General features: G+C 34.2%; 2 protein-coding genes across 3 annotated transcripts in view; one reads left to right on the forward strand and one right to left on the reverse strand.

Annotated features, from left to right (window-relative positions):
• The window catches only part of LRRN3 (leucine rich repeat neuronal 3), a 34,149-nt gene extending 10,046 nt beyond the window's left edge, over positions 1-24,103 (forward strand). Inside the window, exon 2 of the mRNA XM_005154292.3 lies at positions 21,138-24,103. Within this exon, the coding sequence (XP_005154349.1) occupies positions 21,487-23,613 (2,127 nt within the window). The 5' untranslated portion in view covers positions 21,138-21,486 and the 3' untranslated portion in view covers positions 23,614-24,103. The remainder of the gene's footprint in view (positions 1-21,137) is intronic.
• IMMP2L (inner mitochondrial membrane peptidase subunit 2) overlaps positions 1-24,859 on the reverse strand; it is a 473,442-nt gene that overhangs the window by 251,629 nt on the left and 196,954 nt on the right. The gene's annotated exons all lie outside the window — the stretch shown is intronic.

The following is a 24,859-nucleotide window of genomic DNA, read 5'->3' on the forward strand; positions in this document are numbered from 1 at the left end:
AAGGTCTTTGGTCATCTCAGTTGAAGTAAAGATCTTGGAGTTGGCATACACTGAGTTATGCCAACACAGCTCCTGTCCTTCTGTTCCAAACTGAAATACCTTTTTTTCTTTTAAGGGTTGAAAAACCCATAAACTTTCTGTTTTTCAAGTTAGTTAGTCTTCATCAATGCTCTGACGATCTCTGTGGTTTACCAAATGTTCACAAAAAGTGACAAAATTTGGTTTATATGTCAGTTCTTCAAATAAAGTTTTGTGTTGGTTTGTCCTTATATCAGCCCTAGCAACAGCACAAAGACATAGAAAAGATTAAAAAGAAAAAAAAAAAAAAAAGATAAATTGATATGTAACACACTTATATATGCCTGACAAAAATATGGCAGGGAAATTATAATAGTTATGCTGAGATTGTAGACTATCTGTCTACAGCTACTCAACAGTAAGCATATAAAAGTTGTGGTATAAATCTGCTATTCTCTCATGTAGAGGTTAGTCAAACTTTCAAAAAGCCTGAGTAAATTTTGTGGAAGTGATCTATCATTAATTGAAATGCAGATATTTTAATATAAGTGGTAAAGAATAATCAATACTCGAGGCTGAGGAAAATGTTCACTTCCATAAAAAAAATGAATTTGTGTTAGCATTGCTTAAAAATAAACTCTGCTTGGCACATCGAAGTACAGTACTGAATCTACATGGACCAAAACCAATCATGACCTATGTGAAATGGGATGATCAAAGGACAAGATTTATAAATCCTACATAGCAAATAGTAAGAAACTTCAAAGCTTGATTTTACGTTCCATAAGTGGTCTGACGTAACAGCTGACTTTGCTTCAAGCAGGAAGTTTAACTAGCAACTTCCTGAGGTCCCTTCCAAATTGACTATCCCAAGATGCTATGATCCTATCAGTAGAGGGGCTCACTCCTTTGCTAACACTGTCTTAGATGACAATCTATAGCACCACTGTCCTCAACAGATCCTGGTTAGATGTCTTTGCATGACTGCACTGGATAAGAGCCATTGAGATGTGACTGGAAGTGAAGGGTACTGTCCAATCTGCCTCGCTATACTATGAGTTTAGTCTCTGAGCCACTGTTATGGAGCTGAAAATTTTGAGAAGGCAGACAGCCTGACAGACTGCTAGCAGCTATAAAGGAAATAAAACTTCATTTAGTCAAGAGGCTGTATTTGCTTTGCTGTTACTTACAAAGAGAAAGGTAATTTGACCACATCCCAGCAGGATACTAAAAATTGTTTAAATGCCTTCCTATCTTGTTTAAAATAACATGCTATATTTATTCAGATAACAGAAAACAACTATTTTCTAGTAGGAGAGAACAATTCCCTGAAACATTACCATCTTAATTTGTAATCTGTGTATTCTGCTCAGCCAGGTGTTCAGTATATTCTATAGATCCGAGGCTGAATATACTACAATTTTATACACAATCTTGAAAAGACAGCATTAGCAATCATGAATTAGAATCAGTAAATAACCACTTTATAATAAGCTCTGAACTTTGGCTTTCACTTCTTAGAGTGGTATTTTCCTTCATGTAGTGAATATACTTAAACCATTTCACTTTTTACACAATATAAACCTGCAAAGAGTTTCATGAGAGATTCTGCTGAGAAATCTTGATAGTTCGAAGCCATTATTTGTGCCGAGTTTCTCATAGCTACCTACAATATCAAGGTTCCTTCAGTAATTACTTCTACAAGAGTAATTTAGGAAACATGAGCTGGTCAATTAGAGTCTCCTAAAATTCAGAATACCCTTTTACAGATGATTAAACTAACACTATTTTTTTTTGTCTTAATCTTTGAAAAAACACAGCAATGTGCAAAGGATGACAAACCAGAACCATGCTATAAACTATATGCAACTTCACTGAAGCCATGAAGTGTAAATCAGGGCAGAAATAAGCTTGCAGAACTAAATTCCAGCATTTGCTCTAATGTTATCAGTGAATAACGTAGGACAGTCCTTTCAGTTCTAAGTTCTGAACACGCACAGAATCATTATCATGAGATTAACTTAGTACTAAGTTTAGAGGGAGAGTCAGGAAGCCTTTAAAATGTTTTTCTCATTTTAGAAACCATCTAGTGCAGGCACTTTGCATTTCTGTTAAAGTAAGAGTAAAAGCTATAATTTGATAATGGTTTTGTAAGAAAAATGCTTCTGTAAAAATAAACTAAATTGCTGATATTAATCACTGGTATTATAGCAACTTTGTAAATCAATATTCCAACATGAGCATGTGCTAAATTCAGAAGTATGAAGTACAAAGAAGTTTTACAAGTACCAACATGATATTACAGACTATTTCTTAGCTCTAATCTTTATATTCGCTAAACAAAGTCTGCTTGTTGCTATTCAGTAGGGTTAAGTATTTCAATGTAATTCAAATAAAAATGTTAATGATAACTTATAAAATTATTTCCTCTTATAGCATGGATGCATTTCTTATTATGCAACAGCCTGCAAAATTTATTACCAAACTTTTTCCAAAACAAGCACAAAAATGTTTGCCTTAAGAAGAGCTCCTGTTCAGGCCCTAAATTGGACTTGTGTCCAATGCTGCTGGCTTTTCACAAAGACACCCCTATTCAAGAAGATAGATGCTTAATGGAATTTCAGCAATTACAGGAAGTCATGTTTAAGTGCAAAGGACAACTTTAAAAATTTTATTTAATTTCTGCTTACATGACCTAATAATCACACCCAGCAAACATGATCAGCACTTACAGCGATCACAGCTATATCTTATTGACAATAAATGTATATAGCTTGACAGGGCAAAAACCAATTTAACCGTAGTAGCTGAAGGCTTAAATGACTTCCTTAGCCATGCAAAATACAAGTGTATGGGAGATTTGAGGTAAAAGCTGAAGCAGATCTAATTCATTGTTATGTAAACATTATAGAGGAAAACCGTATGGAACAAATTGAGAATATGAGACTGTATATGATACTGATTTCCACACTGCCGATTTACATGTGTTTTATTCTTGGACTTTTTCTGCAAAATGCAAAAAAATGGTTACCCTAGCAACTGCCACATGTTACTCAGTTTATTTCTGAGATACAGAGAAGCCTATAAAAAAATAATATTGTGCACTTTTATCAGGATCTCTCAGCACCACAGAGAAACTATGCGTTACAACATGCACCTGTATTTTCTCAATGTTTTAAGAATGCATATTAAAGAAATAGTAGTTGTGTATATTTTACATGTATCTTTTTGCAGTCTCATTTTCTTCATCACCTTATGTGTAAATTAAAAACAAAGTTTAAGAGTTGCATAGAGAAAAATATATACTCTGTCCAACCTGGCAGTAATTTTCTGCATTCTCTTATTGCAGTTCTTGTAAACTTCTATGCCAAACAAGTAAAACTTTCAAAGCTTCTATAATGATGTAGGAATATAATCTTCCAAAGCATAATCAGAAGGTTGATTTCCAATTCCTATCCTCTGTTCAAAGGTTAAGGCTTAGTTCAAAGTAAGAATTAAAGCATTTCACAGTTAATCATTTATTATCTGCCCTCTCTCCCCAAATAAAGTGAACTCTTTGTTATATGCCTACGTCCTATATAATTTATGAGCAGATGTCTTGCAATAGTAGTACAAAACCACCAGCATGCTAAAAAGGGAGCAAACTGAAGTTAGCCATCAATGAACACACCTTAAGGAAAACTTTTTGCTTTTGAAGTCTGGAAAGAGACTTCTCTATCCACTTGAGATCTACAGGCCTGGTCCTAGAGACACATCTTCCAAGCTGGCAGCACAGGAATCAAGCCAGGACTCATAATTTATAGTTTAATGGTCAAGTGAATAATCTTAAACTTTTTTGCCATCTCCCGGTGTGTTTTTTTCTGGTTATTACATGAAAATATTTTTGGGTAGAGCAGAGGAAAAGACTTGATTTAATCCTAACTCCTCCTTCTAAACACATGATTGAGCTCATTCAGGTAATAAAAATATTTCTAAATTTGTACTTTAAACAGAATAATAAAAAAATTAAAAGTCTTTGGATTTAAATAACCATGTATGTTTGAATATTCTTCCCCCTAGCTATTTTCACAAGTTCTAACCAGGAAATGCTGCTCTGCCTTTTTTACTTGGATCTGCTGATTTCTTCTGTATCATCAGATACCTTAGTAAAGAATAAAAAAGCTGAAGAACAGTTCAACAGAAGAGAACGAGCCCAGACACATTTTTTTTTTCTCCAGTTACCAGGGATGGGGATTTTGTAAAATTTATAAAGAATGGCATTTGGCTAAAACTGAAAATTACAGTATGAGATTCACGTGGAAACCAGCACTTGTAGAAGCCCTTAACAGGTAGCCCTTAACAGGTTAGAAGTTTTGAAGAGATCTTGTAGCATAGGAACCTCTTGAACTGGGAGGGTAAACTAATAGAAACTAATTCTGCATTTAGGCTTTGGGAAGAATTCAAGCTACTAAAAGTACCTCAGACACTCATGAAGGCTTATGAGATATGTGTGATTTGGACTAACAAATTGATTTAATATTACTTCCTTATTATTCTTTGGAAGCACATATACTTCAAAAAATTATTACAGATAGTTAAAAATAAACACAATAAATTCAGGTTCAATGGTATGCTAGTTCAGAATACACACGTGTTTAGATTCTTACAACTTAAAATTATATAACTTTAGTAATACATAAAATAAATTATTCTTTTGATGTTTAGTTTAATCAAACTACAGAAACAGAATAGCAGGGAACATATAAACAGACTTTTTTTGCATTCCCTTGGGGCACAATATAGAGTAATCAATTGGAAATTAATTGGGGAAAATTTCTTTTGCACAGCACAGAGAGGCAAAACATTAATTCAGAATCATTTGCTTAATGGCATTTCTAATATGTTATGCATGTATTCAGCCTAGTTCTTTATAGTGAGATGCAAAACAATTACCAAGGATGTAAATACCAATAAACTGTAATCTACGTTCCTATTAAACAAGTAAAACTAGCATCAAAATCCTAGTCTTTCATTTTTACCAAGAAATATTTAGAGTTATTGGAGTGTACCAAATCTTTCATAAATTAATGAGAATTTATAATGTTTATTACATTTAGGCACACTCGGTACAGATCTGCAAAGTCACTTGGCAGCACAGAGGTTGCACGCTGTACAAGCCATCTGTGTGCAAGCCATCAAGTCAGTGCCAGCTCTCCATATGTTACTTTATTAAGCTCTTACATAAACTTAGTACCTACTCCAAGTGCACTTTCAATAGAAACCAATACTGCTTATTAATGGTATAAATATATTTACCTAGAAATTGTGCTCTTTATTTTTATTATGGTTTGTCTTGTATTGGTATAGATAGATAAAGAGATAAAACTACTGTGTGAAACATATGAGATAAAGAGACAAAGAGAGGGAAAGACATTTTTTAAAACGAACCCTATGATTAAAGTCCCAAAACACATATCTTCAAGGGAAGGCAGAAGCACAAAATAACAAAACAAAAAACCAAAATAACAAGGCTTTTGCACTTTACTGGCCTTAAGAAAACTAATTTTAATTGTTGACGTACTAAATATGAGATTCAATAAATGCCACTCTTGCTCTGATTAAATGTCAAGGCCATAGACGTGTTGTTTCAGAGTGAGCAATAATTTGGTGCGTATAATGAACTTCCAGATAATTTCTCTGTGCAGTACTTATCAATGAAACTTCACAATCTGGTGTCTTAAACTGTAGCTTCTTTATTATAATATGGTTTGGTTTAATAAAATTTCATTTTTAACAGTAGAAGCATACTGATGCAAACCTATCCTTACTGTGACTAGATCTGTGCCAGTCGACAGAGAGGAAAGAGCAGTCAGGAATCATATTGTTTAAATGAATTAGTGGCCTGTGATGATTTTTGCTTTTCATATAATAAATGAGATTTGAGAACCCCATATTCAAGTTCCTGTCCTCAAATCCACCATTTCCACAGCCAGAGGCATTCTAGGTCAATGTGGTTATCTTTGACAGATAACTGCTTCGTGACTCTGTACAAGTCCAAACTCCAGAGGCACTCTAGGTCCATGTGGTTATCTTACAAAATAAAGCTCATCACCACACTATTCTATAATCTATGCCTAACCATACACAGCCAAGCCCTTAGGAATTAAAGGACTTTTTTAAGTGGCATAAAAAGCATCTCTCAGGAGAAAAACACCACTCTGCACTGGATCATTCTGTTTAAGTTCCTTGCACATAAGAATTTTAGAACTAGTTTACAAGCATTTCTAGAAGTATTTCAAGTATTTTTAGAACTTATGCCTATAACACAAGAAGATAAACCTGAGGAAAAAAAAAGTATTTGCAAAGGTTACTGAGACATTCTAAAAGATATTTCAGAACTGTATTTGCATCCTTTTGTAGCTTTTCAGTTTTGTTTTGATTTTTTTGTTTGTTTTTTTTATGAATAAATCTGTGTTCACACAAAAAGCAGTGCAATATGAATTTTGGGCTTATTACTTGAAATTGTTCAGCTGCTAAGCAAATTCTGGTTGGGATTCAACAAAGTTCAGAAGCAATATTTTCTGAAAAGTGAGTCATTCACTTAGAAAGTAGCTCCAAGAGAAAGTATAATTCAGAGTAAACAGTAAACTCATTATATCAAAAATTAAACATGAATTATTGTATTCAGTCAAGGTGGTTAAGTGCCCCTCCCCCAAAAAAAGAAAAAAAGTATTAAAAAGAACATGCAGTTAAATTCTGTAATCTGGAACTGGTAAGTGAAATCTATTACATATGACAGCACAATGCAGAAAGAAGGAAACATCGATAACCCAGTGAGACATGGAGCTTAGGGTAGAATTTGAGATCTTCCAGATTATGTGTGACAAAAGCTGAGCTCTTTTGGCAGGCTGATGGCATGGTAATTGCTGGTTTCACTTGTCTATTTTGGGCCCACAAAGCACCATGTAGTCTAATTCTTATCACATGGGTCCCCAAACAGCCACTAGGCAGATAGCCTGAGAAAAACCAAACCAAAACAAAAGAAACAAAACAAAAAACCCTAAAGAATAAAACACTAAGAAGTGCTGAAATTCTCAGAGTAGAGCAGAACTAGGATTATGTTAATACCAATTCAATTTTACTTCCAACTCAGCTAATTTTCAAAGATAGTGAACAAGAGTATAACAAAAGATGAACAGCACCCCCCCAAAAAATGTAAAAACCTAAACTTTTCTCTTTCCTGTCTGCCTCTAGCAGACCAAACATGCAAGGCTAGGGGATATGGATAGAGCTATCTTAAACTGACTTCCAATCAAGAAATATTCTGAGTATTTTCCAGTTACAAAATTAAATGAGACCACAATTATCCTCAGCTGGATTCTGACATGCCCAAACTGCAGAATACTTTATCTGTACCCTCCTTTCCTACAGCAGATCTTTGCAACTTCATTTTTAACTCTATTGACAATGTCCGTTTTATGAAGAATGGATGTGGTATTGCAGCAAGTGTCAGTGCTCCCATTAATATTGTCACATCAGACAAAAGTCACTGAAAGATGATGGTAATATTTTTTAACATAAAAATTATATTTAATAAATACTGTACTTCAATTGTTGCTTTAGAAGTATGGCACCTGATAGAGCCAAACAATTACCTGTATTTGTCTGGTACCTATTTGGAAAATCCACGTAACCCTGAAAAATTCTTTCTGTTAACAAGCAAAATGGAAACCTTCTAAAAATCAAACTATCAAACTACACCACGTAGCCTCTGAAATTAAAGATTTTTTTTCCAGTGAAACAAATTCTGTTTCATGCTTCTTTGCTATTGTTATTTTTTAAAAGAGAAAGCAATTAAAAGCATGGTGGGAAATTCTTTGAGAGTGACTTTTGTAATAAAAATATGATAGATTCAGAAGCAGAAAGATAGGAATGAGCCTGATCCAAAAAATCTGCATAAACTAATTATTGAACTAAAGACAGCTAACCATGTCAAACCTTAAAAACAGCTAGAAAATTTTGCTATTTCACAATTAAGCAAATGAAACAGAAAGATTTTTTTAGTAGAATGTGCAGATTTATCTTTTCATTAGATTTCAAGAATCATGTTCGTATATAAACTATACAGTAAAGCAAAATAAATAAAAAACCCTTTCTATCCACCAAAAAAGTTTAGTGGGTTGTAATGTTCTTTTGCATTTTATAAGTAGTTCAGAGGAGAGAAATGTTGCCACTCTCTCCTTAACAGGTCTAAAAACTGAGTCCATATATAGGGAAGAAATACTTGGGAGCATCAAAAGGAGCTTCTCTGCTTTAACAGAATGAAATTCTTACTTGTCTGCAACACAGGATAGGTCCTACAGCAATTCCTGAAAGAATTAAAACCCTGAAAATAACTTGGAAGGCCAGAAAGGGGAATAAATGAAAACCATCAAGAATCCTTCACCTTAACTTTTCCTAGGTTATCAGCTTGGCAGGTATTAACCTGAGATTATTCACCCTACTAAAACACTATGAGTGCTTATCAGTTAATAGTTAACACTTTGATCTGAAAACAATAAGTTAGTACTGTTAGGGTGGTGAGGTACTGGAATGGGTTGCCCAGGGAGATGGTGAATGCTCCACTCCTGTCAGTGTTCAAGGCTGGGTTGGATGAAGCCTTGGGTGATATGGTTTAGTGTGAGGTGTCCCTGCCCATGGCAGAGGGGTTGGAACTAGATGATCTTAACGTCCTTTCCAACCCTAACTATTCTATGATTCTGTGATTCTATAACCAAAATATCCATGATACCATCTTTTTTACTAGATCATCATCCTGGACAGTCATGATAAGGAAAAGGATCCACAATCCTGCTGCAGATACAGTCAAATATCTGTTAATTCTCAACAAAGAAATAATCCATTTCAAAGCAGGAATTTCCTTGACCAAACAGGGTTTAGTAATAGACCAAGCTACAAATAACCTGCTCAACCTGCTGCAAAATCTTTTTTGACCATCACAGATCACTAAATGATAAGCTTTGCTTTATCTTCATCAATATGTAATTGCAGTCTTCCATTTTTATTTCTTTCAAGGTAAGGCTAGGTTTTTGCAACTAAATATCTATGTCTCCACCTGCAGTAGATTCTCCATTTTCATTAAAATATTAGACTAGTATCAGTTTATTGTGACTATATGACTCTATAAACCACAAGGACATTAAAAGAGATTTAGACATTCTCATTGTAAAGAGAACTCATCGCAATAATTCTTCAGTAATTTTGTTTCAAGATAGGCTTTTATTCACAAACTAAAATTGTTCAAAATGTTTTAAAAGTTCACCCTTGAAGAATAATTATTTGTAGGAAAACAGCAACTAAATAGCAAAATTATTTGTAATTTACCATTCAATTCTAATACTTAACAGCAACATGGGAAATATAATGAAGCTAAAACCTGATTTTCAAGCCAAGCATTTTTTATGCTTTTAGAGTGTCTTCCCTACTGCTTGATCAGTCCTAAAAGCCTGCTCCTGAAGGACTGCCAAACAAAGGCATTTCACGTTATACCTGCTATAAGTCTTATTCATTACTTCCATAACTTTCAAATGCTACTTCATGTTCCCTGGATGTGGCTCACATTATCTCTCATGAATAATAGGAGACAGAAAAGAAGATTCTATCACCTTCAGGGAAATGTTTTCAGGACTTTTCAAGTTCCCAGCCAATCCAACGTGTTGCTTTGCCTATTCATTTTATTCCAGTATCATCTCAGCCTTTAACCAACTGCAATTTACCAGATGGCACTGGAAATTCAGATTTGGAAATTCAGAAATACATCATAATCGTTCTCCACAACCAGTAGTGGAAACTGAAGCTCATAGGTCAGTGTTTGAAAATATAGGAGTTAAAATGTTCACACTGTTCTACACTCTCTGTTCAGATTAAAGTTTAGTCTGGATTTACTTTCAAAATTGGCATTTCCTACATATAGTAGGATACCATGATAAGGACAGTTTAAAGCATACTAACACAAATGTAACAACTGGTATGGATTTTGAACATCAAAAGCATTCCATGCTTTGGAGGTTTGGGTTTTTTTGTATTAGGTATATTAAAGCAATTTAAGGTGACATTTCCATGCTCATTAACAGAGGACACAGTCATTTGCAAGGAGACAGACAGGTGGTTTATAATTTCCATCATTATAATATTGAACAAGGTGACAACTATTGCCTGAAGGAAGGATAATTATACTGTGAGGGAACTTAAACTGTATATTCAGTTCACATTTATAAGGACTGGCAGAAAAAGCCACACACCAAAGCTTAATTATCCTCATTCACCTGTTTAAATTGTGGTTAACCAAATTAATCCTCAATACATTTTCATTGTTACTAGCTTGTGTATTGCATCAGCAAACTCTGTCAAGTGAATTGGCTCTTTGCCTTCAAAACATCTGTACTACCTCTTACACACTACTGCAAGAAAAACAAAATAAAAAGAAAAACCAAACAAAAAAACCCCAAACCCCCCAAACAACAAACAAATAACCCCCCCCACAACTCCCACCATCATTGTATCTTTCTATTTCTATTTATTTACTTCCTTCTATGACATTATGCAATGTACTCTAGAATTTATGGTACATATGCAGAAATCATATTTTCTTCAAATGCTTCACAAGCGTTTGAAGGGACACAAACTGTTGCTCTTCCAACTTGTTTGCCCGTTACCTTTTACTACACATGCTCCTAGCTATTTTCCATACATGTTAGTATATTAGTATGCATTTTCCATTAGTTCTCATGCTGATTCTGCATTAATTATATTAATATTACTGAACCTGAGTGCGACCAGAACCATATACAGCATTTCATGAGCTTTTTACCTGTAACTCATAAATTAAACTAAAGGATTTTGGCATATATTAGGTTCACATTTGCTGTTTCACAGGCATTCTAGTGCTACTTTCTCCTTACTTCTGATGTTCCCTCTGATGTCTTCCAATTTTGAAGCAGAAATTATTATTATACCCTTAAAGGATAATTTGTAGTTTCAAAATATTGAAATGTCACAGTATTGAAATATCTGTCTTTCTTTACTTATTCGAGTTGTTGTACTGCTGGAAAAGAAAACCATGCCATTGTCTGAAAGCAGAAAGTCCGAAGTCGGACTTCAAAATTAACATCTTCTAATGAAAAAGCAGGTTGCTTTGACTTCAGCATTATCACTATTACAAAATTATGGCTAATCCAACTTTGGAAGGACAAACTGGAAGGACAATTTGAAATATTTCCTCTATCCCACTTCAACACCAGTGATGAAACAAACTGCTCATCCTACTATTCCATAATCACCAGTAACATGATCTTTCAACATCTTAATTCTAATTTATCTTTTTTTCAGTTTGAAGAGCCATTTTCCCATAGCAAGATGCATTTCATTGCACAAATACATCTGTGCATCTCTAACATTCTTATTGTAATGTGAGGAGTGTTCTTACAAGTCTTCACATGTGTACCTACAGCACATGTGTATCCATAGTCTTCGAATCAGGTGTAGGAATCCCCCCCAGAAATGCAAGAGAAATTATGTTTGTCAAGGCAAATCTAGTGCCAGTTTTGAGTACAGTGATCACAATCTGGTTGATTGACATCAATAATTGAACAGTGAATACTGGTCAAAATTCTCTGAAAGATCAGAATGTTAATTTTAACATTGCTATCAGATTTACAGTCCAAAATGCTGAAAGGTGATGTAAAATGATGATAGATGCTAGAGAAAGAAGTACAAAAATCAAGATGCGGCTATATCATGTAAATTTCATAATTGAAATAATCCTGTTCAGTGACATGCTAATAAGTCAAATCATCTAAAGGATTGAGTGATTTTTCAGTTTAGACAAGGAAATAAAAAAAAATCATCTAAAGTAATAGGAAACACTTGAAGGATTGTACAGTGGAAAAAAAGGAGTGAGGAAGTTGGCTATGAATCTATACATGCTGGAGAGGTGCAATGGTTTAAATAAATTTGCAATTTTCAGAGAAGAAAAACACTTGAAAGAGAATTCAGTTACTGTTCCAGGAACTATATGATTATTTAGCTGTAGTGCAACACACAGTAGAAAGGATACTGTACTTAACTATAAGTGTTGATATTTATTTTGTATTTATCTTTTTTCTTCTTATCTTATTTTAAAAAGCAAATCTTATTTTAAAGAGCAAATAAGATCAGCATTTTAATGTATTAACTTCTTGGAAATAAGAAATGAACCAAGATAATCCTATAGTGTGGATTACAGCTGACCAATGGGAACATAAAAGTGCAAAAAACAGTAATTTGGGGTCTAAAAATAAAATTATTTTTTCAAATCATATAAAACTCCCCAACATGTAATGTTATTAATGAGATGCTTAGCTGAGCAAAAACTGTAATTAATACTAAATACAAACCAAAACACTTTCTGCAACCAGAAATTACAGTATTTCTATGAGCTGGTAATTTATGAGTATGCATAAATCACTCCAACTGACATAAAATACAACAGAAAACAGAACTTTCATTTCTGACTCTTTAAAATAATATTCTGGTTTACACATTGTCCCTTTTTGCATCCTGAAATTGTTTTTTCATCAATCAATTTCTCTACATTGCCTCAGCAAAATTAAAAAAAAAATCCATCTCTTTTGAACAATACAACATGAACCTCGTTCCCCAGGTGGCTCAGAATGAAAGTAATCACCCAATATATTCACAATTATTATGTTAAAGCTCAATTTGGTAGGAAAATTCAAGACACAAAATACATACACTCCTGGAAGCTCAAAAATCTTTGTTTTTTTTAGTGTGGAATTTATGCTTACTATTATGATGAGAATACTTTTTTCTCCTTCATGGATCTTAAGCCACATTCCATGTAATACAAGTATACATCAAGTACTGTCTGGGATTGTAGCAGGATGTTCCTGATACAACTTCATTCATTAAGCCATTTCATATCTTTAGATTATTATAGTTCATAATCAGTACAGTGGACACTGGAAATTACTCTTTTAAATTGTATAACAGCATTTACCTTGATGTGAGCATTTCCCAAAACAAATCACAACTATACCAAAACCTAAAAGGTGAATTCACTACTCATTAGAAGCCTGCCATTAAAGACTGACAATTTAAATTTAGGCCTTCCAAGCCTATAACTTTGCTGCTGAAAAATATAGACAGGAAATTATGACTCCTAAGATTATGATGTTTATCATTTTCTAATGTTATTACAGTGACCATTTTCCCATCATAAATCAAAAAAGCATATATTATTAAATTCCCAGGAAAAAATGTACCAACTACAGTCACTATCTCTGTCTTTATTACAACTACCTGAACAGAACTAGTACTGTGTTTTAGGCTTGTTTAATATTTACATCCATCAGCCACAAAGAAAAAAAAATAAAATCACAAAATTCAGATTTTGCCAACAGCTCTGCTGGATTTTGGCTAGGCTTTTTTTTACTAGTCAAATGTACTATACAACCCCAGAACTGGTATGGTAGCTTTCTAGAATATCAAGCCAAAACCGGTCTCACTCATCTTTAGTTTTGACCATCTGCTTGAAGCATCTGGTAACTGGGTACATGCACCCACATCCAGAACGTGACTGCTCTCTTGCCAACTATGTGCCTAGGTAACTGCCAATATGTGCTTCTCCACTACAAACATGACAACTGTCAAAAAGAAGTTGAACATGTACGAATACATCTAAATTAAACTAACACATTACTTTCCCAAGTTATAGCAATAATTTTTTTTGCCATAATTGCTTGATAATGGCAACCATAAATACATCACTTACACAGTGAAACCTTCCTAAGGCTAAGAACTATAACAAGGATGTCAAAGATCTAAGTACTTTGAAAGGTTATTTTCAACATTTAATCCTTGATGTTTTTCTCTGATGACTAGAAAATACATATATGTGGAGTTATTATTTAATAAAAAGTCAGAACAAGTAATACTAGCCATGAGTTAAATTTTTAGATTAAAAATATCAGGACTATACATTCAATATCTCATTTAAGAAGAAGGAATAAGAACTTAGTTCAGATTATTCTCAAATTTTTTTTTTCAATAAATTCAAGTATATAAAATTATGAGATATAGTCTAACTGCCATACATTAAAAATATTTCAAGAAGATTTGGAATGCCCTACTATAAGAATATAAATGACAGACTACAACACAAATGGTAAAAAAAATGTGCAACCTCCATTGAAATTCAGCCTTTTGTCATGTAAACATACTTTTGAAATATCTCACTCAAAAATAATAACTAAAAATTATTTTGTGCCCTTCATATTAGACTAAAAACCAAAAAAAAAATTAAGGAACTGTAGTTACTGAAATAATTCCTTTACCAAGTATCATCAAACAACTTTTCATCTACTTTTGCTATGACATTTATGAAAAGGTCAGATGTATTCAATGGTTAGGGAGTGTGTGATTAAAAGTTAAAATCACATGAGAGAGAGATTTACAGACATAAGATTTAAAATGGAAGCCTGGAAAAGCAAGCCAGGATCATGATAGAAAGCTACTAGACTATGGTTAGAGTTAACAATTAAACCCAAGGATATTTGGAGATTGTGACTTCTATTTTTTATTTGCCCTGCCTGAATCATCAGTTGCCCCTCTATTTGTATGTAAATTTTAAGCTCCACAGAGTAAAGCTCACAGTTTTGTTTTGAAGAAAGTTAGCACACAAGACAATGTGTTCCTTATCTACCCTCTGGCTTCAACGCACAATGCTGCTACTGACACCAAATTAATAATAGCAACAAAATTATATACTATTTCTATTGAGCACTGTGATTGTGATTGATAAACACCTCACTTCACATGCAGGTGTTCCCATAGTTACCTGCCTTTCCATGGTCAATCATGGTTATCCAGTTTAAAACAGGTTAGGAAACAAGCGCTGTATCTTTTCCATTTTTAAAAGGAGGTTTTACCAAATGTCCATTTAAGTCCATTGAAAAGTTATTCTAAAATAGTGTATGTAATAAATCATCACAGACCATATGTAAATACTCCTTTGGCTTCCATTTTACTGTTTTTATTGAATCTATTATAAATACTGCATTATTGAAGCTTTATGATTTATTATATTGCAATATTTTCTGAAATACTATAATGTAATTTTTGAGAAAAGAAATAGAAATACAGTAAGTTGTTAATGAATTCTACATGCTGATAATTCCTCTAATATCTGTTAAATTGCATTAAGATACAGTAAATGAGCACAAGGATAGTAGGCCAGACTCAATTAGTGAAAGGGTAAATCTCATGTAAATCTAGCTGAATCTATACTTCTAGATTAAGATAACCTCAAAGCACATGATGTCCATGGATATAAAAAAAAATTAATGATGCATAAAATCTTGTCATTCTAATATTGTAATGGTCTAAAGTGTGAGAATTTGTCCTAATTTACATTCATATTAAACATTTTAAGCTTGTGGATTTCCCCTAGGCAAGTTTATTGCAAGAAAAAAAAAATTAAAAGATGTATATCAAGTTCACAAAATAAACACATATGCCTAAATAATTATTCAGACATTACAGATTGCATTCAGGGTTAAATCAGAATCATAGAATGGTTGGGGTTGGACAGGACCTTAAAAACATCTGGTTCCAACCCCCCTGCCATAGGCAGGGACATCTCACACTCACATGTTGCCCAAGGCTCTGCCCAATCTGGCCTTGAACACTTCCAGGGATAGAGCAGTTACAACTTCCTTGGGTAGCCTGTTCAAGTGCCTTACCACTCTAGCAATAAATAATTTCTTCCTTATATCAAACTTAAATCTCCCCTGTTTAAGTTTGAAGCAATTGCCCCTTGTCCTATCACTACAGTCCCTGATGAAGGGTCCCTCTACAGCATCTTTGTATGCCCCCTTCAGATACTGGAAGGCTGCTATGAGGTCTCCAAGCAGCCTTCTCTTCTCCCAATATACAAGTAGCTTTCTCATTTCCTTTACATCTCTCATGTAATGGTATTCAGAGACAACCTGATGTTCTAAAAATTAATCAATACTAAAAAAGTAGATGGTCAATATTCCGATAGGAAGCCATAGTCAAGTTTTTCAGACATGTTCAGATACTTTAAATACTCATTTTTAAGGACTCTCAAAATCCAAACATCTTCTGATAATGTCAGCTGCCCAAGTTGAACACCTCAGAACTGAGATTGACAAAACCACACTAATTTCCAAAAATCCTCATTCATGTTTTAATGTGAAACTACAATGGCTATATGTAAGCATATAAAACAATGACAGCCTAATACAGTGAACTGTTAATTTGTATTTGTAAAGAGAAACAGGATTCTGCACAAAACTCTTTGATCCAGAGAGTGGAATGAAAGTGAGAGTACATATGCTAACAAAACTTTTTTCAGTTTTTACATAGCATATATAATTTCCAGCAACCATATTGGACTAGCTAGTAGAGCTTATTTCTAGAAATACTTTATTTCAAGACTGATTATTTTATGCTAATCCATCATATTATCTTTTTATGCTTTAACTTAAACTTGTAGTCCTCCTTAGTCAAATTTTCTGTACATATTTCAACAAAAATATGCCACTTACATTTTTAAGGAGGGGGAGAAAAGAAATCAAACAGATCTTTGTGCCAATTCTTGAATATGTCAAATTTAAGTTGTTGCATCTTATAATCAATTGTGCTGTATTGAAAATAAAAAATTCCCCAAGGAAACATTTTTATTTTGAAAATTTTCATAACAGAACAAGCAAGGAAAAATTGTGTTATAAAAGTATCGGAAAGATGTTACATGTTCAAATGTAAGTCTGTATATACCCATAACGCTTAAAAAAACTCTCCAAAAATGTGCTGTACTACAATCAAGTCAGGTAGGAAATGTGTTGTGCCCAGTTTTTGGTTAGTGACATTTCCAGATCTCTGTCCACAGAACTGCTCAAAGGGGTTATGATGACAAGAAGTGAGAAGTGGCTTTTTCAATTGATATGTTTGAAAGGTACCTTTGTATGAACAGCTGTGTTTTCAAAATGCTTGCCACCTCTAAATTGGTCCTTGTGAAGTGAACTGTTTGCCTTATTGCCAGCAGGGCACATTGCAATGTAGCTGCTGCATTTTTAGTTTTTATCACTGTCTCTCTAACTGCTGAAGTGGAAAAGAAAGATTGCCAAAACCTGACGTGTTTCTTTCCCTTTCTGCCCACTCTGACTTTGTTCTTAGCTGTCTGTTGCTCCAGTGATGAGAAACATTGCTCAGTTTATTCACTCTCTGAATGTCTTTTCCAGCTCAAATAATAGTGATACCCTCTTGTAAACTAAGGCTCCACCTGTCAATAGCAGTGAATGAAACAAACCTAATTAAGACATAGCAATCGTTGTCTATACAAGAGATAATTAGGCTGCAAAAAGTCACATCAGGTTGCATTTTTCTAAAAGCAAGAGGTAACATCTTAAAAGCAAGAGGCATGCCACATTTAATAAGACAGTAAGTATGGACTGCAATAGGGATGGACTTCCAGAAGAAATTAAATCATCTGTCCATGAAGATTTAAACAGTTTTGGGACAGAAGTTCCAGTAAGGAAAACAGTAATAAAAATACTGAATAGCATTACTAACTTTTCAGTTGCAGACTGTTTAATTGATACATTAGGAAGAAAACTATGTCATTTTATCTAGATGAGGGACTATATGTACAATCAGAGTGCACAGAAGGTTTATAAATGTAGCACGGGAAAGAATTTCATCAGAGTCCAAAACTGCAATGCATAGCTCCTGCTGCTGCTTATGTGTAAACACTTTTACCACAGCTCAGCTTACTGGGAATAATTTTAAGCTGAGCCTCATCTCTACAAGCTTGTCTATTGCACCAGAGTAGGTACAAGTTTCAAGAATCACTTGCATCACATCAAAACTCCTGAGAGATCACCAAGACCTAACAAAAGCAGTAAAATAAAAACAATATTCTTGCTTACCAGGTGATGCTGATGTAATTTCATTATCAGAATTTTTTTTTTTTTAAGAAATTATCTACCTTTGCTCAGAAACCTCGGTATATGTAAATCTCAGACACTTCAAATACTACTGAAAGAAACAGGACAAGTAACTTTCAGTTCTCTTTACCCTTCTACTACCTTTAAAACCAGGCATTTGAAATGCAAAATTTCACTAAAACGCCAAATGTTATGAAACACTTAACTTTAAAATCACTGAAACTCATTAATAAAAATTCTAAAAATCATTGTTAGTAGTAATATATAATTTTGATCTTTATCTAGTGCGATCATTATAGATTTACTACTATCAGTACATTAATGAAGAAAAAGAATCAGTGCATTTCAAAAGCTTAAAGTATCATAAAGTTAAATGCTTATTCTCCAACACAAACATTTATCTTTGTGACACTATGCTCTTTAAGGAAATAGAACTTCAATGACAGTTCATAGCATTGATTGCAAACTATCAATTTATATGAGGTTTATTTTATTACAGTAAGCTGCAGCTCACTTCTCAGAAGTAGTATATACATATCTCAAGGTAAGAAATTAATTACATTCACACAGATACACATATAATCAACAAGCTGGCATATGCAACGTCATACTGCATAACTTGATTCTGATTTTTGATCTCTTCAAATGCGACCAGAAAACTTAACATCAGCAGTCCATGTTTCCTTACTTTTTTTGTCAAAACTGTACATCAGAGTCACACAATATTACTATTACATACAAAGATGTATTGCCAGAAAGCCCACTCCAATATACATGACATGAAAATATCCACTTGTGTCCTTGGTTTTGGCTTGGGAATCCCATAGAAGCTGCAGTATAAAGTGAGGAGGAGTATAAACTCAAATCCAGGAGCATGTTGGCTCTGTGTACATGAAAATGCAGTAGTTTATATGCTTCAGCTGTTACAGCCTCTCAAATGCCTGGACACACATGAAAGGTTCATTTTGGTCCACATCCTATATTTCAGTGGCCAATAGCACATGTCCAAGGAGGAGCAGAAAACCAGGTCAGCTATGTAGCTATGCTCCCAAGAATATTTTCCTGGTACCGCTACTGAACAGAAGTCCCTGAGAATCATAGTGGGAGCAGAACGCTGAGATTAGGTATCTGCAGTAGCAGTCTGTTTAATCTCAATTAATTTACTATTCAGGTAAGATTTCTGATCAGCTTTCAATTACTATAAACTTACATTTTGTATTTGCCATGCTTACAGATACATTTTAATATAAAATCCAAATAAAATTCAAAAGTCAATGGGACTCATGCTTTAGGAAGTGCATCAATAACATGATTCAATAAATTCCCTTCATTGCCATCTTCTTTTCTCCCTACATAGTAAATTACATCTGTGCATTTGACATAGAATGAATTCCATTGAGATCTTTAATAAATAGGACAGTACTCCATATAGGTGTATTACATTGTCTCCTGGAGGCAAAATTAAGAACAAGTTATAGGCATTAACTGTACAAGGCAAACCTTTATTTTTCTTCAAGCCTCAAGTTCATCTAATTTCTCAGAACAAAGGAAGAGATTGCATTTTCACTACTTCAGTCAGTATGTCTTTGCATTTCTGTAGGCCATTTGCATAAAAACATATTATTAATCCTTAAAAGAGCAGAAGGTTTTCTATATGTTTATCTCACACATTGTCTGATCACTTTATTAATACACTTACAAGTTGAAATACAATATTAAATGTCCTTAAATGTACATAACACAAACAGCAGCCTCAGAGACTTCACAAATGTATTTCATACTGGCCTAATGTCACTCAACATGCTCCAGCACCTTTTCTCTGAGCTGATACAGAATGCCTATGTAGTCAATATGCCCAATCCTCGGGCTTGGAAAGGAAACCAAAAATCCATATCCTTGACACTTGACTATAGCAATTTTATCTGTACCAGCAACACCTCAGAAGCTACTTATTAATGTCAATGAAGCCTTGATCATATAGTTTGTGAGCAATGGCACTATAATTTTGACACTAGGGGCAAAGGGAGAAAGGGCATAAATGTGTATTGTAAGAAGTCTTCTGGACAATAGTGTGAAGTGTATATTCTGAAGTAAAGTGTATGTTAAAGTGTATTACTTCATATATGAAGGGCTTGAATTATATGGCTTGGAAAAAAATATACGCTGAAAGATTTTTTTTTCTCCATAACAAGCAAGTACATAACAAAAATCTGGAGAGGATACATTTGATGCTTCAAGGTGCTAAGGCTTCGAGTCTTTACTAAGATTTAGGACATGAAGAAAATATGAAATTTCATAGCAAATTTCAGATTTTTGCAGACCTACAGACCAAAGAAACAATTGTCAATGTAATTTTTTTCCTTCTTACTCTGAAGACATTTTTCTGTTATTATTATTCCTTGCAATTGAAGCTACTGAAGCCAAAACAAGCAAGCCAGTAATTAGCCTGAATTTGCCAAGATGACAAGCTATTTATTATGAGGTACATATTTCTTTCTAATTATCAATTTAAAGAAAAGTTTTCTTCCTAAACAGCAGCCTCAAAAAGAATTAGAAAATTATAAAGCCTGTGGATTATCAATTTTTTCTATTTCTGTATAAGTATCTTACAGGCTTGGCTAACAGAGTAATCATTAGGAAGGCGTGTTAATCCCATCATTCCATTTTCCTTTGATTACACATATATTATGTTCTTTCTACTTTATGTTCAAAAGTTAAGTATTCATGCTCTGTAGGATTTTGCTCAGTGTTTACATTTTCAAAGCTAACAGAACTCAGTCTGCTTCTAGTGATAACTGAAAGAAAAAGGAAAATATTTTAAAAGACGATAAAATATGTAGAAAAATTTCACTGATGTATTTTGCTTTATAGTTTGTGGATCATCATCTTTCTGTAGAGCAATGCTCCACTGGATGTATGACAAGCTACAAGTCTAAAGATATATTACTATATTAACTTCATTTATGCTATCTGGACACCACTACAATACTCTAGGCACCACAGTAATTTTCTTTTCTTACTTGCAATAATTAACATTAGAGAGCAAAAGATGTCTAAATTAATTTATAACTTTATAGTTTCTTACACTAATTATTTCCTCTTCTTCTATTTTAGGTCACCCTGTCATTCCTGCAAACACTAATCAATCATGGGATTTGAAGTTAATGCTACTAAATAAATGAATTGCTTAATCTCCTATGACCATCTATACATACTTCATCTTCACAAAGCTTATCAATTTTATGCCATCAAAGACAGAGTGACCTTCATTTCCACAAAATGCCTCTTACTACTGGACAAGCTGGTTACAAATTTGTCTCTTATCCTCAGGAAAAAAGTCCTTCACGATCATCATTTCACAAATGCAAGTGTGCGCTTTATCAACTGACCAGGCCATACTGAATTCCAAACCCATAACTGTGGAATATTAACACGTGCTACTTTTCTGAACATCTGAGCTAAGATGAAGGACATGCAACTCAAAATTAATTTTCTACTTGGCCTAGTTATCACTGCACTAGTACAAGCTGTAGAAAGAAAAGCAGACTGCCCAGAGTCATGTATATGTGAGATCAGACCATGGTTCACCCCCCGGTCTGTGTATATGGATGCTCCAACAGTGGATTGTAATGATTTAGGCCTTTTTAAGTTTCCAGCCAGACTGCCTGCTGACACACAAGTTCTCCTTCTACAGACTAATAATATTGAAAACATTGAACAGTCAGTAGATTTGCCAGTGAATTTAACTGGTCTAGATTTATCTCAGAACAATTTATCTTCGGTGACCAGTATTAATCTTAGAAAGACACCACAGTTGCTTTCAGTGTACCTTGAAGAAAACAAACTTACTGAACTCCCTGAAGAATGTCTCTCTGGACTCCACAATTTACAAGAGCTTTATATTAATCATAATCTGCTTTCTGTGATTGCACCAGGAGCTTTCATAGGCCTCAATAATCTTCTTAGACTTCATCTCAATTCAAATGGTCTGCAAATGATCAACAGGAAGTGGTTTGAAGCTACTCCTAATCTTGAAATTCTCATGATTGGAGAAAACCCAATAATCAGAATTGAAGATATGAATTTTAAGCCTCTTATCAATCTGCGCAGCCTAGTTTTAGCAGGCATAAATCTAACTGAAATACCAGATAATGCTTTGGCTGGCCTTGACAATTTAGAAAGCATCTCCTTTTATGACAATAGATTTGTTAGAGTGCCCCACATTGCTCTTCAAAAGGCCACAAAACTTAAATTTCTGGATCTAAATAAGAATCCCATTAACAGAATACGACGAGGAGATTTTAGCAATATGCTGCACCTAAAAGAGTTGGGCATTAATAACATGCCTGAATTGATTTCTATAGATGGTCTTGCTGTTGATAATTTGCCAGACTTAAGAAAAATAGAAGCTACCAATAACCCCAGATTATCATACATTCATCCAAATGCATTCTACAGACTGCCCAAATTGGAATCTCTCATGCTTAACAGCAATGCACTGAGTGCCCTTTACCGCAGTACAATAGAATCCTTGCCTAACCTTAAAGAAGTTAGCATACACAGCAATCCCATTAGATGTGATTGTGTCATCCGCTGGATTAACATGAATAAAACAAACATTCGCTTCATGGAGCCGGAGTCCTTGTTTTGTGTAGACCCCCCTGAATTTCAAGGCCAGAATGTGAGACAGATACACTTCCGGGAAATGATGGAAATCTGTCTCCCCCTGATAGCTCCCGAAAGTTTTCCATCTACTTTGGATTTGAAAACTGGCAGCCATATTTCCTTACACTGCAGAGCAACAGCAGAACCAGAACCTGAAATCTACTGGATAACTCCATCAGGACACAAACTTTTGCCTAATACTATTTCCAACAAATACTACATTCATTCCGAAGGAACATTGGACATAAGTGATGTAACACAAAAAGAAAGTGGCTTATACACATGTATAGCAACAAATTTAGTTGGGGCAGACCTAAAGTCAGTCATGATTAAAGTGGATGGCTCTTTCCCTCAGGACAGCAATGGATCTCTGAATATTAAAATAAAAGACATAAAATCTAATTCTGTTTTGGTTTCATGGAAGGCAAGTTCTAAAATTCTGAAATCCAGTGTTAGATGGACAGCCTTTCCGAAAGCTGAAAATTCTCGAGCTGCACAGAGTGCTCGAATACCATCTGACATAAAGGTATATAATCTTACACATCTAAATCCATCAACTGAATACAAAATCTGTATAGATATTCCCACTATATATTCACAGACTAAGAAACAATGTGTCAACGTAACCACAAAAGGACTGGACTTGGCAGTGAAAGGCTATGAAAAGAACAACATAATAGGATTCTTTGCCTGCCTTGGAGCTCTTTTGGGAATCATCTCTGTGATGTATCTCTATAGTTGCATCTCACGTGAGATGAACTATGATGTTGGACACAGCTATCTAAGGAATTACCTGAAGAAACAATCCTTTTCGCTCAATGAGCTTTATCCTCCCCTGATCAGTCTTTGGGACATGGGCAAAGACAAAAGCACAGCAATGGAAGTAAAAGCAACTGTAATAGGTGTACCAACCAATATGTCATAAATGTGTCAGTATATCAATTTCTGAAACAAAAAGCACATGACTGCATTTGTGCTGAGCAAAAAAGCAACAAGAAAAATAATTTCTTTCACTTAGGAACTAGACATCTGGACTTTGCTGCTGCTGACAAATAGGAATATGTACTCACTCAGCATAGAAGAATTTTAACTAACTGGTTTCTAACGGTATTCTACCAACCAAATATAATTAACTTCATTTTCTAGAACTTTGATGGGACATTGAAGTCTGGAATACAGTGCAAGTAGCCAAGAACATTTTCTGTATTTTTTTTTAATTATTATATAAAAGTAGTGGAACTGAGCAATACATCCTTCTCTGCTGTATTACACACTCTAGCCACGAGTTTTTGAAGTGAACAGGTATACTAGGATTGACACATGGTGTAATGAAATGGACAAATTCTGTAGAGTAGACACAGTGAGTATGTGAATTTTTTTATGAGGAAAATACATTTTTGATTAAAATCAAAATAGTTTTTTGCTTGTTTGTTTATAAACAAAACATTCTGGGTGCTCTTGTCTGACAATAAACAATCTCATTCTGGGGCCTGACAAAATATCTCCTTACATATAATCCTGTTAAAATGCCAATCTGAGCACACAGGATATTTTTGCTGGGTTTAGGCTGTATAACTGCAATAAACTACACAATAAATATTTTTATAAAGTACTTACCCATAATAACAACACACATATTTTACATGGTGCTTATTGTGGGAGGAAAAAGAGAGAAGGCAGGCGGGAAGGAGACATAAAACTGATAGGGAAATAGATTGTTAGCTGCTGATAAAAGCAAGTTTTGAGCTGCTTTGGTATTTTCCCAGAAGCCTGAAAAATAAATGCAATGTTTCAACTCAGATAACATAAATCCAATATTTTGTCTTCAGTCAAAAGGGTAATTCAGTTACCAATAATGTCTAAACTTCAGGCTGGCAATACAGGGAACTCAGCTTTAATAGTTTAAATGGTAGTAAGGCTTTCTTTCTGGACCTGCACACTTCTGTTCAGCACAAACAACTGACTAGCTTATAAGGCTCCTTAGTTTTAACAATATAACAAGCAATACATGACTGACAGAAACATTATTATTAGAAATTAAATGAAACAAAATGAAAAGAGAACAATGAATACCTGCTGCTGCCCCTAAGCAGTGAATGTGAACAAGAAGCTGATGATCACAATGGTGATTACAAATGAAACCCAATTCTCTTAGGATGGAAAAAGTGACA

This window comes from Melopsittacus undulatus, chromosome 5, assembly GCF_012275295.1.
Source record: "Melopsittacus undulatus isolate bMelUnd1 chromosome 5, bMelUnd1.mat.Z, whole genome shotgun sequence".
NCBI lineage: Eukaryota > Metazoa > Chordata > Aves > Psittaciformes > Psittaculidae > Melopsittacus > Melopsittacus undulatus.